Source organism: Argopecten irradians, chromosome 2 (genome assembly GCF_041381155.1).
Source record: "Argopecten irradians isolate NY chromosome 2, Ai_NY, whole genome shotgun sequence".
Lineage (NCBI taxonomy): Eukaryota > Metazoa > Mollusca > Bivalvia > Pectinida > Pectinidae > Argopecten > Argopecten irradians.
Window position 1 is genome coordinate 58292609 of NC_091135.1, and position 15550 is coordinate 58308158.

The 15550-nt window shown below is 37.6% G+C and overlaps 1 protein-coding gene across 1 annotated transcript; it reads left to right on the forward strand.

Annotated features, from left to right (window-relative positions):
• Positions 1 to 223: 223 nt before the first annotated feature.
• Positions 224 to 15231, forward strand: LOC138316063 (Y+L amino acid transporter 2-like). The gene is made up of 9 exons (XM_069257542.1): positions 224 to 1004; positions 1881 to 2006; positions 3495 to 3600; positions 4436 to 4480; positions 4763 to 4886; positions 5438 to 5541; positions 11733 to 11829; positions 12396 to 12545; positions 12819 to 15231. Exons 1-9 carry the CDS (start codon positions 539 to 541, stop codon positions 13155 to 13157), a joined length of 1557 nt encoding a protein of 518 aa, XP_069113643.1. The 5' UTR covers positions 224 to 538; the 3' UTR covers positions 13158 to 15231.
• Positions 15232 to 15550: the final 319 nt, after the last annotated feature.

A 15550-nucleotide genomic window follows, 5' to 3' on the forward strand; every position in this document is an offset into this window, starting at 1 on the left:
AACGATATTCGCCAAATCACCACAACAAACTACTAGGCCTAATTATAACCTAACTACGATATTTTTGAAATAGGAAGCGCAGAAAACGGAATCGATCGAACTCGGGACGTCGAGCTAGAGTTCTAGCCGTTCATCGGGCGGCGCGGCCGAGTGCACGGATGAGTGCCCTTAAGTTATATATACATAAATAAATATATACGTGACGTCATCGCCACCACTAAGTCTTAAAATGTACGACCAAAATTGCATTTTATAGGATAGTGTCGGCGTGTCACTTTTATGTCGGCAAGAACATGACCTTGCAGCTGATATGAGTTTCGGAACACCTCTGACTTTTACACGTTACTTTACCAAAATACCAGAAAAGATTATTATAAAACAACGGCACGTTCTGAATATAATGAGGATGCCAAGGCACCGACCCACAGCACCTGGATACCACGGTATAAAATAGGTCAAGGCCTTCAACTACCACGAGAAATTACAAAATATACACGATAATCGTCTAGCAGGCAACTGTTAATATAAGTTCAGTAAGATGGAGCAACCTGAAAGTGAAAGTAGACCGGAGCCTGTTGTTGTCACCAAGGTAGACCACGTGAAAATGAAAAAGTCGATTAGTCTGCTGCACTGTACCGCTATCCTGATATCGGTGACTGGACATATATCCATCTTCATCACACCCACCGCCATATTTCGATACTCAGAATCTGTAGGAATCTCTCTGTTGATATGGCTCATTGGCGGACTAATCAATATGGGAGTGTGCTTGTGTTTCACCGAGATGGGAACCATCTACCCCAAGGCTGGCGGAGGCTATGCCTATGTCCTTAAGGTGTTTGGCGATCTCCCTGGATTCATGATTATGTTTGGATATATTATGATGATATGTTGTCCATTCTGGGCCTTTGTCGCTTACATTGCATCGCTGTACACTCTTCAGCCAATTCTTGGATGCAGACCAACAGAATTGGGTGTAAAATTACTGGCTGCATGGATTTTAGGTAATTGACAGTCCCCATCATTGACTTAATGACTTTACACTTATAAAAAAAAATTAAATGAGTGATATATTATAATTAATTTTATTAATGTATATACTTACTAGTTAGCTACATGTATATTAGTCCGCTAAACTTACCTATATCATTAGGTGGGTGGTTTTTTTATTTGCCTTATATATCTTGCCCTGCAGGTAGGGCTTTAGAATTGTACCTGCTGCCCCTATTGCATGATCGTAAAAGGCGACTAAATTTAGGATCTTATCTTTTCTCTTCTTCCTAACTGACTTTATCTTTCCTAATGCCTCCCTTGGCACTGCCTCACTTTTGGCCTTGAGTTGAGCGTTCGCCCCTGTGAGGAAGGCTCTGGGTTCTGTCCCCTGGCCGAGACACACCAAAGTCCATAAAAGTGGTAGTTTCTGCTCCTGCTTAGCGCTCAGCATACAGGGAGTGGGACGACTGGTTCGCCCGTTGTCAGTATAATGTGACCGGGTGGGGTGTGTTGCTTGGTGTCTTCGGCGGCATGCTTCAGTGATATAGCACTATAAAAAGGGCAACAGTTCCACTATACAAGAAGACAACAACATGAATATACCGCAGTCTCCCAAAACACGCACCTCGCACAACATACACGCAACACATTGCATACATGGGAGGCCGTCCTTACATGACCATAGCTGTTAATAGGACGTTAATTAATCAAACAAACAAACAAACAAACGCCAAAAAACCCACCCTAATAATATAGGCAGGTTTAGTGGACTTTATGTATATCGCATACATGTACATATAAGATTTCCCCTATAGATATATTTTAACTCATGACTATATAAAGATCAGATGTGACCTAATGCTTTATTACAATATATTGTGTTTCAGTGACTTTGGTGGCTCTGAATTGTGTCTATATGAAGTATATTACAAAGGTACAGACCTTTCTGTCTACCACAAAAATTATTGCCTTACTGATTATCATAACTGGAGGAATTATTCATCTGATTCAAGGTAACTAAATGCTATTATCATACCACTTTCTTTAGAATGATCAAATGACATTGAATAAGTTAGACATTTCACCAGAATTTGAAAATGGGGGAAATATCCCAGGGACATAACCCTTTGGAAGTGGTGCATGTGACCGAGGAAGTGGACGTCGTCTGCTACTGCTATGTATCTAAAATTCTTTACGACAAATATGCTACAAACAACAAAAAAACTTCCAAATGTTCTGTACAGTCATTAATGGCTTATGGAGTCCGGGACTGGTGTTGATCTCATTACCTGCAGACAGATTTAGCAACATTTTTGGCATGTATTTACATGAATTAGATAGATTTACTCCTGTTGTTGAATATAACATAATTTATTTTGTTTTATAGTAAAATAATTATGTCCCATTGTGTCAGGATACATCAATTGTCTCCCTGGAAAGTATTAGCTAGACTTTTATTTCTTAGACTTCTATTTTGCGGGAGACATTTTAGATGTATCCATCCACAGAGGGCCATAATTGTATATTGACTTAATGACCGAATAAAAGGTCTGTCTACACTACCAAAAAGGCGTACAGATGTAATATTTGTTTCATGGCCTCCACTTAGCATAACCTTGACCTTTATATGATTGTGGCCCTTTCATGTGGTTGTTATTTTAAAGATGCTCCACCACTGACAGAGCAAACATGATACTCATTATTTGAACAAAAATTGGTGTTTAATCATGTACATATATGTCTAATTAAAGTGAATAGTCAGGCAAAGAAAACCAGTCTAAATGCGTTCATTGGCCTTCCAAAAGTTCTCACTTGTTAATACGATGGCCAAGTTCTGCTTACGTTTCCCAGTTCTGACCATTAAAGTAAAGGAAAATTGAAAGCATTGAACGCAAGGCTGCTTGGAAATGTAACCACGGACATAGTCAGCCGGGAGGACGTTTTAGGATTCCTATACTTTAAATTAATTTCTTCGCACGCAGACAGATTTTGGCGAGAGATTTTATTTTTCTATTTCATAAGAAATTATACTGGATACATTCACACAATTTTACCGACTTTAGCCATCCTTGCCCGACTGTTCACTTTAACACAAAAAATTAATATAAGATAATTTAGTTTGCTTTTGGTGCATGCGCAATCAGTACTTCATTCCATATATAGGACATATAGTACCACAGAATTTTTCGGGAATGCTAATAATTATATTTAATATTTTTATCTTGAAGTAAAATGAGAAGCTCAAACTTTTCAATGGTGGTGATGATGTAACTTAGTAAGTAACTTTTGTAACTGAAGAAAAATACGAATTCGACTGTTCCTGTTTCCATAGAGAAAAAATACCATTCATCAGCGGTGGAGCATCGTTAACTGTCTGAATGAGAAGGATACACTTTATTTTCAGTCCTTTTTATAATTCTTACAGTTCAGTAAGTTCAGATCTTTTCACACTTTTTATTAATCTAGTAATGATCTCTAAAAAGACAAACATTTGTTTGAAGGCGAGACAGAAAACTTGGAAAATTCATTTCCAACAACAGCAGAGAGTCTGGAGCCTGGAAACTTAGCAATGGCTGTTTTCTTCTCCATATTTACCTACGGGGGATGGTGAGTTGTCTTTCCTGGTGTTCCTTACACCCCCTCCTGACTTTTAAGTTTGTTCTTCAAAGTAAAAATTGATTAAAAATACAATTCAGTGAAGTTTGTTCTGCCAATTAACCATGAAACAAAATCTTATATAAAACTGTTATTCTTTATGAAAAATAAGACCAACAAAATCGGGGAAAATACCCTGTTTTTAATTCATGGTATTCTTAATAATTTTATTGATATTGTTGAAATTCCTAATCGTATAGCTGTAGAATCAAACAGGTAAAGTAGACATATGGGGGCTGTCACAGTGATACAAATATATCTGCCTTATTTAGCGACCACCTCTGTATTAAGACCACCTGTATATTAAGACCACTTTCTTAGGTTCCCAAATGTCCATTTATTACACGGTTTGACGCTGTGTATAAAGACCAGCTGAGGCTTTATAGTGGCTACTTTTTCCTTGTACCTTGGATGGTCTTTCTTGACAGGTTTGACTGTACTTCAACTTTCATTAGAACCGTTTGCTACTGTCATATACACAGATTTCAATGCAAAAAAAAAAAAAAAAAAAAAAAAAAAAATCAGTTCACTAGTTGAATGGTGCAATCAATTCTGTTAACACTCATCTACATTTATACATGTGAACATGTGATAAAGTGAAGGATTCATTCATTATGAAACAGAGACCTCTGGCTTACTAATCTAATGTTTAATCAATCAATCGTCAGAGATTAATTCCAAGATATCTACATACATGTGCATTGTATAGCAAAAAAGTATATTGCGGTTAGTGCACCAGGGTAACATACTAGAACTCTCATATCAGATTTTCTATTTCTATTTTCAGGCAGATTCTCTGTAGTTTAATGGAGGAAGTGAGAGATCCAGGAAAGTAAGTATTGTTTTCTTCGGTCATTTGATGTTAATGGTTCAATGTAATGAATTGGTCATTGCAGCACACATAAGGATATACTAGATAATAACTTTGGATGTATTTGTAACTTAACAAATTGCATAAAAAATGTGAGTTAGATTACCTACCAATAAAAACACACATGCAAATATTTTTTTTTATCGGATAAAGAGCTTTTAAATTTCCCCAAATTTTCCTTCATAGTTGTAAATATTGAATGAATTTGACTTGTTTGATTTTACCTGCTTGTAATGTTTACAGAGATGCTCCTAGAGCCGTGTGTTTGTCCTTTATCATCATTGTTCTAAAATACATCCTCACCAACCTCGCTTATTTCATCGTCTTGTCACCACAACAGATCCTCCAGACAGATGCTATAGCAGTGGTGAGTATGTAAATGTTTATGTTCTAGAGAAAACAAATTGACATTCACAGAACAGATGTTTAATTTTGATAGAAATTGAGTAAAGCTTGATCTTGACTCGCAAATGTTTAAGGTGGTATAACAATAGAACATTAGACCAGACAGGATGTCAGTTACTCAGTACAGGACATGATATAGGGGTACATGATTAGACTTGATGGTGTAAAATATCCACCGGTTAGATTTAACTGAAGGTCTTAACACTCATGGGTCATCAATACAGGAAATTTGAACAGTTGGTGTTTAAAGTACTACAGGGTCTGGCAAATCATGATCCAGAATAATTGACAATTTGGAAGACACAGTTCTCACATCAGATAAGTATCAGGCAGTGAATTTAATAAGATAACTCTTAAGAGAAATTGCCATATTAATTCAAAAAACAACAGCTCCAAAGAGAAATTGCCATATTAATTCAAAAACAACAGCTCCATCAGTTCCAATATACATGCATTGTAAATTTTATCTCGCCTACCCATGATGCACACATGATATGTTTCACTGTGTTGTAGATTTTTACAGATATGCTGTACCCGTCCTTAACACCTGTGATCTCGGTTCTGGTTGGTGTGAGCTGTGTAGGGGTCCTTAATGCCAGTATCATGGGACATTCAAGGTCAGTATCATGGGACATTCAAGGTCAGTATCATGGGACATTCACAGTCAGTATCATGGGACATTCAAGGTCAGTATCATGGGACATTCAAGGTCAGTATCATGGGACATTCACAGTCAGTATCATGGGACATTCAAGGTCAGTATCATGGGACATTCAAGGTCAGTATCATGGGACATTCAAGGTCAGTATCATGGGACATTCAAGGTCAGTATCATGGGACATTCAAGGTCAGTATCATGGGACATTCAAGGTCAGTATCGTATCATGGGACATTCAAGGTCATTATCATTGGACATTCAAGGTCAGTATCATATCATGGGAAATTCAAGGTCAGTATCATGGGACATTTCAAGGTCAGTATCATGGGACATTCAAGGTCAGTATCATGGGACATTCAAGGTCAGTATCATGGGACATTCAAGGTCAGTATCATGGGACATTCAAGGTCAGTATCATGGGACATTCAAGGTCATTATCATTGGACATTCAAGGTCAGTATCATATCATGGGACATTCAAGGTCAGTATCATGGGACATTCAAGGTCAGTATCATGGGACATTCAGGTCAGTATCATGGGACATTCAAGGTAACAGTATCATGGGACATTCAGTCAGTATCATGGGACATTCAAGGTCAGTATCATGGGACATTCAAGGTCAGTATCGTATCATGGGACATTCAAGGTCAGTATCATGGGACATTTAAGGTCAGTATCATGGGACATTCAAGGTAACAGTATCATGGGACATTCAAGGTCAGTATCATGGGACATTCAAGGTCAGTATCATGGGACATTCAAGGTCAGTATCATGGGACATTCAAGGTCAGTATCGTATCATGGGACATTCAAGGTCATTATCATTGGACATTCAAGGTCAGTATCATATCATGGGACATTCAAGGTCAGTATCATGGGACATTCAAGGTCAGTATCATGGGACATTCAAGGTCAGTATCGTATCATGGGACATTCAAGGTCAGTATCATGGGACATTCAAGGTCAGTATCATGGGACATTCAAGGTCAGTATCATGGGACATTCAAGGTCAGTATCATGGGACATTCAAGGTCAGTAGTATCATGGGACATTCAAGGTCAGTATCGTATCATGGGACATTCAAGGTCAGTATCATGGGACATTCAAGGTCAGTATCATGGGACATTCAAGGTCAGTATCATGGGACATTCAAGGTCAGTATCATGGGACATTCAAGGTCAGTATCATGGGACATTCAAGGTCAGTATCATGGGACATTCAGTCAGTATCATGGGACATTCAAGGTCAGTATCATGGGACATTCAAGGTCAGTATCATCATGGGACATTCAAGGTCAGTATCATGGGACATTCAAGGTCAGTATCATGGGACATTCAAGGTCAGTATCATGGGACATTCAAGGTAAGTATCATGGGACATTCAAGGTCAGTATCATGGGACATTCAAGGTCAGTATCATGGGACATTCAAGGTCAGTATCATGGGACATTCAAGGTCAGTATCATGGGACATTCATTCAGTATCATGGGACATTCAGTCAGTATCATGGGACAGTCACAGGGTCAGTATCATGGGACATTCAAGGTCAGTATCATGGGACATTCAAGGTCAGTATCATGGGACATTCAAGGTCAGTATCATGGGACATTCAAGGTCAGTATCATGGGACATTCAAGGTCAGTATCATGGACATTCAAGTCAGTATTCATGGGACATTCAAGGTCAGTATCATGGGACATTCAAGGTCAGTATCATGGGACATTCAAGGTCAGTATCATGGGACATTCAAGGTCAGTATCATGGGACATTCAAGGTCAGTATCATGGGACATTCAAGGTCAGTATATCATGGGACATTCAAGGTCAGTATCATGGGACATTCAAGGTCAGTATCATGGGACATTCAATGGCATCAAGGTCATATCATGGGACATTCAAGGTCAGTATCATGGGACATTCAAGGTCAGTATCATGGGACATTCAAGGTCAGTATCATGGGACATTCAAGGACAGTATCATGGGACATTCAGGTCAGTATCATGGGACATTCAAGGTCAGTATCATGGGACATTCAAGGTCAGTATCATGGGACATTCAAGGTCAGTATCATGGGACATTCAAGGTAACATATCATGGGACATTCAAGGTCAGTATCATGGGACATTCAGTCAGTATCATGGGACATTCAAGGTCAGTATCATGGGACATTCAAGGTCAGTATCATGGGACATTCAAGGTCAGTATCATGGGACATTCAAGGTCAGTATCATGGGACATTCAAGGTCAGTATCATGGGACATTCAGTCAGTATCATGGGACATTCAAGGTCAGTATCATATCATGGGACATTCAAGGTCAGTATCATATCATGGGACATTCAAGGTCAGTATCATGGGACATTCAAGGTCAGTATCATGGGACATTCAAGGTCAGTATCATGGGACATTCAAGGTCAGTATCATGGGACATTCAGTCAGTATCATGGGACATTCAAGGTCAGTATCATGGGACATTCAAGGTCAGTATCATATCATGGGACATTCAAGGTCAGTATCATATCATGGGACATTCAAGGTCAGTATCATGGGACATTCAAGGTCAGTATCATGGGACATTCAAGGTCAGTATCATGGGACATTCAGTCAGTATCATGGGACATTCAAGGTCAGTATCATATCATGGGACATTCAAGGTCAGTATCATGGGACATTCAAGGTCAGTATCATGGGACATTCAAGGTCAGTATCATGGGACATTCAAGGTCAGTATCATGGGACATTCAAGGTCAGTATCATGGGACATTCAAGGTCAGTATCATGGGACATTCAAGTCAGTATCATGGGACATTCAAGGTCAGTATCATGGGACATTCAAGGTCAGTATCATGGGACATTCAAGGTCAGTATCATGGGACATTCAAGTCAGTATCATGGGACATTCAAGGTCAGTATCATATCATGGGACATTCAAGGTCAGTATCATGGGACATTCAAGGTCAGTATCATGGGACATTCAAGGTCAGTATCATGGGACATTCAAGGTCAGTATCATGGGACATTCAAGGTCAGTATCATGGGACATTCAAGGTCAGTATCATGGGACATTCAAGGTCAGTATCATGGGACATTCAAGGTCAGTATCATGGGACATTCAGTCAGTATCATGGGACATTCAAGGTCAGTATCATGGGACATTCAAGGTCAGTATCATGGGACATTCACAGTCAGTATCATGGGACATTCAAGGTCAGTATCATGGGACATTCAAGGTCAGTATCATGGGACATTCAGTCAGTATCATGGGACATTCAAGGTCAGTATCAAAGTCAGTATCATGGGACATTCAGTCAGTATCATGGGACATTCAAGGTCAGTATCATATCATGGGACATTCAAGGTCAGTATCATATCATGGGACATTCAAGGTCAGTATCATGGGACATTCAAGGTCAGTATCATATCATGGGACATTCAAGGTCAGTATCATATCATGGGACATTCAAGGTCAGTATCATGGGACATTCAAGGTCAGTATCATGGGACATTCAAGGTCAGTATCATGGGACATTCAAGGTCAGTATCATGGGACATTCAAGGTCAGTATCATGGGACATTCAAGGTCAGTATATCATGGGACATTCAAGGTCAGTATCATGGGACATTCAAGGTCAGTATCATGGGACATTCAAGGTCAGTATCATGGGACATTCAAGGTCAGTATCATGGGACAGTTCATCATGGTCAGTCAGTATCATGGGACATTCAAGGTCAGTATCATGGGACATTCAAGGTCAGTATCATGGGACATTCAAGGTCAGTATCATGGGACATTCAAGGTCAGTATCATGGGACATTCAAGGTCAGTATCATGGGACATTCAAGGTCAGTATCATGGGACATTCAAGGTCAGTATCATGGGACATTCAAGGTCAGTATCATGGGACATTCAAGGTCAGTATCATGGGACATTCAAGGTCAGTATCATGGGACATTCAAGGTCAGTATCATGGGACATTCAAGGTCAGTATCATGGGACATTCAGTCAGTATCATGGGACATTCAAGGTCAGTATCATGGGACATTCAGTCAGTATCATGGGACATTCAAGGTCAGTATCATGGGACATTCAAGGTCAGTATCATGGGACATTCAAGGTCAGTATCATGGGACATTCAAGGTAACATATCATGGGACATTCAAGGTCAGTATCATGGGACATTCAGTCAGTATCATGGGACATTCAAGGTCAGTATCATGGGACATTCAAGGTCAGTATCATGGGACATTCAAGGTCAGTATCATGGGACATTCAAGGTCAGTATCATGGGACATTCAAGGTCAGTATCATGGGACATTCAAGGTCAGTATCATGGGACATTCAAGGTCAGTATCATGCGACATTCAAAGGTCAGTATCATGGGACATTCAAGGTCAGTATCATGGGACATTCAGTCAGTATAATGGGACATTCAGTCAGTATCATGGGACATTCAAGGTCAGTATCATATCATGGGACATTCAAGGTCAGTATCATGGGACATTCAAGGTCAGTATCATGGGACATTCAAGGTCAGTATCATGGGACATTCAAGGTCAGTATCATGGGACATTCAAGGTCAGTATCATGGGACATTCAAGGTCAGTATCATGGGACATTCAAGGTCAGTATCATGGGACATTCAGTCAGTATCATGGGACATTCAGTCAGTATCATGGGACATTCAGTCAGTATCATGGGACATTCAAGGTCAGTATCATGGGACATTCAGTCAGTATCATGGGACATTCAAGGTCAGTATCATGGGACATTCAAGGTCAGTATCATGGGACATTCAAGGTCAGTATCATGGGACATTCATTCTAAAGTGAGGCAAGATAACTTGATGAATAATTCGACCAATTATTTCATACTGCTTTTGAAAATGACATGTACTTAAAAAATAAACAAGGAGCCGCAAAGCTTGGCATTATCCCCCGCGCCCAGTTGTGTATGAAAGCTCAAACATAAAATAAATGAAGCTCATTGTAACTAAGAGTTTAAATCTTGATATTGTCATCCATGTAGGTTTAACTATTTGAACAGAGCTTAGTATTGTCCTTGAATAAATTCATACAACAATATATCCGCTCTCCAGTAACATGACATTTAAAAGAATAAAAGAACACAGAATTGATGTAACATGTTTAAGTAATATGAATATGATATTTTTTATGACACAAACATATCTAAATATATACATTGCATAATTTACATCTCATTATGTTGATGGAACTGCATCAAAGCAATTGTCCAAATTCACAAGTAACAATATATGGGTATTCTAAAACTGAAAAACAATATGACAGCTGGTGGTGTACATGGATAACACTTTATGGAGCATTCGGATACCTAATTTATGAGGTAATTATAAATATAAGATTACCTCCTATAACCTTGACAGCTTTCCCCACACAATATGATGATCTGAATAGAGCACTAGCCTAACATGTACAGAAAGTTTCGTGTAGCAAAATTGAACGGTTTTCGAGTTATAGCCCGGAACAGAAAGGAAACTTTAATAATATGGTATTTTTGAATAAGTTTCCATGGTAACAGAAAAAGTATCGAAAATGAAAGGTTCCCATTAGCAAAAGGCACAACTAGAGCACTAGCCTAACATGTACAGAAAGTTTCGTGTAGCCAAGTTGAACGGTTTTCGAGTTATAGCCCGGAATAGAAAGGAAACTTTAATAATATGGTATTTTTTAATAAGTTTCCATGGTAACAGAAAAAGTATTGAAAATGGAAGGTTCCCATTAGAAAAAGGCACAACTAGAGCACTAGCCTAACATGTACAGAAAGTTTTGTGTAGCCAAGTTGAACGGTTTTCGAGTTATAGCCCGGAATAGAAAGGAAACTTTGATAATATGGTATTTTTGAATAAGTTTCCATGGTAACAGAAAAAGTATCGAAAATGAAAGGTTCCCATTAGCAAAAGGCACAACTAGAGCACTAGCCTAACATGTACAGAAAGTTTCGTGTAGCCAAGTTGAACGGTTTAGGAGTTATAGCCCGGAAACGATACTCGGACGGACGGACGCACGCACGCACGGACGGACGGACGGACAGAGCCCAAATCAATATCCCCCGCAAACGCGTTTCGCGGGGGATAATGAACATGTAAATTTCAGAGTTTAATTTTTTTTCCACAGAATATTATTCGCAGGAGCCAGAAATGGACATGCCCCTTTGATTCTGGGAACACTTCATGTACAGTTTCTTACGCCTTGGGCAGCCATCATCTTCATGGTAATTAGAAATATCTGTTTAACATACAGATTCATGTACAGTTTCTTACGCCTTGGGCAGCCATCATCTTCATGGTAATTAGAAATATCTGTTTAACATACAGATTCATGTACAGTTTCTTACGCCTTGGGCAGCCATCATCTTATGGTAATTAGAAATATCTGTTTAACATACAGATTTACTGTAGACTAATTCATTCTATGGGCTCTTATATGTTTGATAGTTCTATATTTAGTGATAAGACAAACACAAACAAACTGTCGGTATATTGTTGTGTCCCAATATCTGCACCTGTGGGATACCGAGGATGCAATATCTGTCATCTGTAGTCTTGGTACAATGGTACATTGACTATAATAACTCTGTAGACGATTTTTGTAAACTGACAATATATTTGTTGTTTTCCAATCTTACAAATCTTAAATGTTGGGGGAATGTTGGCGATGAAGTGAAGCGTAAATTTCCTCCTCATGTAAGTTTCCACATTTACCGTCTCACCAGGTGAGTGATAAAGGCTGTGTGTCTTTTGTTGTAAATGACAGTAAACTTGTTTTCCAACCTGACAGAGTGCCTGGTCCCTAGTGATGCTGGTAACTGGAGGACTTACCAGACTTATGGAGTTCATCCAGATCTTCTCAACCATCCTCAGTATTTTTGTCATATCTGCTCAGTTATACCTACGCAAGACACAACCAGATATAAAACGGCCATTTAAGGTAGGTTGTCCACGCTGTTTATTACAGTAATGATACAGGTGACATTACATGCCCTTCCCACCCCAAAATTGTGGTTGCCATGATAACCAGGTCACATGTTTTCTAAAAAGGTCAAACCAAAACCTCATTTGTTTGGATGAATTTTGTTCAAACTTGGTCAGTTATTGTAACATATGAATGTTAATAATTTGACACATCACATTCTTCAGTAAGGGCTTCTTGGTGGCGGGTATTAGTTGTCCATTATCTTACAGTTCTAGTGGAATCTTTCAGGCGAACCTTGTGATGGCTGTGGCAGTTTTGGCCATCAATATCATCCTGTTGATATTTTGTATTATTGCGGCTCCTGATAGAATCGGCCTCGGTTTGGGGGTGTGGCTGACAAGTATTCCTGTATATCTGGTGTTTGTCAAGTGGACGTCTAAACCAAAAGGATTTAACAAGGTTATGGGCAAGTATATATTACCCAATGTTGTTGTTGTATGTTACTATATACTTCATTATCTATGGTATTTGACTTCAAAGTATACTACCACATGTAGTGAATTTAAACTATCATTACCTTGTATAGTTAGACTTCTACAATTATCTATCTCAGTATACAGGAACTGATAACAGTTGTAATTAAGTGCATACACTATCTCTCAAAAACAGAGGATATTACCTGGTACCCAAAATTATACACAAAATAAACCCCCTAAATGGAAATTAGCTGCAAATGATACAGATTTAATATACCAGCCACACACAAATAAGGCCTTAGATGGTTGGTCGGCTCACAAATAAGGCCTTAGATGGTTGGTCGGCTCACAAATAAGTCACTGTGTTATTATGGTTATATACACGTACATGTAGTTAGCTTCTCAATTATAACCAGAACATTGATATTTCAGAGAGAATAACTCACACTGTACAGAAATGCCTTCTGCTAGGGAAGTCTGTGAAATAGCTGCAGGAGTTACTGAGTACAGAAAGGTTGTTTTGTGCTAATTTATTTAACATGCTATAAGGTTAGTGCAAGCATTTTAACATACTTAGAAATAATCTGATGAATTATTTAAAACCTGCATCAAGATTCTATTTTGATATTGCAATCTGGATAGAAGGTGCAACAAACTGCCATTTTGTTGATGATACTATTAAACTTCTGTTTGATTTATCTTGTTCCTCTGTCATTAAAACGATATACACTGTCAAAATGAATATTTATTCAGCATCAAGAAAATTTGTTTGGAATTTAAAATACTTTTCATATATCACTGCATTGAAAATTTGAATATGATAGGAAATTTATTGTGAAGAAAACAAATGTAAATATTGAGTGTCAACTATACAGCTGTAGTTGACATGTATATACATATGTATAGTTATTGAAAAGACTAGTACAGTGTATAGGCCTAGTCTGTTGTCCAATCCAATATTGCTAATGTGTAATACACATTCTTTTATGAATAAATGTAATACTTTTGTTGTTGACAATAAAATATTTTGAATATAAAATAGTTGACAACAGGGAAGACAGAGGGTAAAATCCTGTCGATTATATCTTGTCGACTATAGTCGACAACAGTACGAATAGAGTTTAACATCTTGCTTTCAGCACAAGAACAAAAAATTCTTTAAAAATGAGAAAATAGTCATTGGGACCATTTTACATCCAGATTCAGTCAAATTTGTTGTTGAATATCAAAAGGACATCAGAAGACTGTCTCTTATCCAGAGAAACATTATATTATCTGCTTGTAAAATTGACCTAGGTATTTTATTTTTTTAAATGTATTTTGAAGTCCTCAAGCCACTTTTCTCTAAGTTATGAAATTTTAGTCTTTATACATATAGCGGTACATTTAATAACAAAAGACCACATGATTTTACATATTGACAGAGAACAATAGACCACATAATTTTATAGATAGACAGAGAACAAAAGACCACATGATTTTATATATTGACAGAGAACAAAAGACCACATAATTTTATACATTGACAGAGAACAAAAGACCACATGATTTTATATATTGACAGAGAACAAAAGACCACATGATTTTATATATAGACAGAGAACAAAAGACCATATAATTTTATACATTGACAGTGAACAATAGACCACATGATTTTATATATTGACAGAGAAAAAAAAGACCATATGACTTTATATATTGACATAGAACAATAGTCCACACGATTTTATACATTGACAGAGAACAATAGACCACAAGATTTTATATATTGACAGACAACAATAGACCACATGATTTTATATATTGACAGAGAACAAAAGACCACATGATTTTATATATTGACAGAGAAAAAAAAGACCATATGACTTTATATATTGACATAGAACAATAGTCCACACGATTTTATACATTGACAGAGAACAAAAGACCACATGACTATATATTGACAGACAACAATAGACCACAAGATTTTAAATATTGACAGAGAAATAAAGGACCACATGACTTTATAAATAGACAGAGAAAATAGACCACAATATTTTATATTATATTGACAGAGAACAAAAGACCACATGATTTTATATATTGACAGAGAACAAAAGACCATGTGCCTTTATATATTGACAAAAAAAAGACCACATGATTTTATATATAGACAGAGAACAATAGACTACATGATTTTATATATTGACAGAGAACAAAAGACACATGATTTTTATACATTGACAGAGAACAATAGACCATATAATTTTTATATATTGACAGAGAACAAAAGACCACATGATTTTATATATAGACAGAGAACAAAAGACCACATGATTTTATATATAGACAGAGAACAAAAGACCACATGATTTTATATATTGACAGAGAACAAAAGACCACATGATTTTATATATAGACAGAGAACAAAAGACCACATGATTTTATATATAGACAGAGAACAAAAGACCACATGATTTTATATATAGACAGAGAACAAAAGACCACATGATTTTATATATAGACAGAGAACAAAAGACCACATGATTTTTATATTTGACA

Coding starts and splice junctions, on each gene's coding strand:
- LOC138316063 (XM_069257542.1), top strand. CDS start 539: ATGGAGCAACCTGAAAGTGAAAGTAGACCGGAGCCTGTTGTTGTCACC. Junction 3,601..4,435: donor ATATTTACCTACGGGGGATG/GTGAGTTGTCTT, acceptor TTCTATTTTCAG/GCAGATTCTCTGTAGTTTAA. Junction 11,830..12,395: donor GGGCAGCCATCATCTTCATG/GTAATTAGAAAT, acceptor CCAACCTGACAG/AGTGCCTGGTCCCTAGTGAT.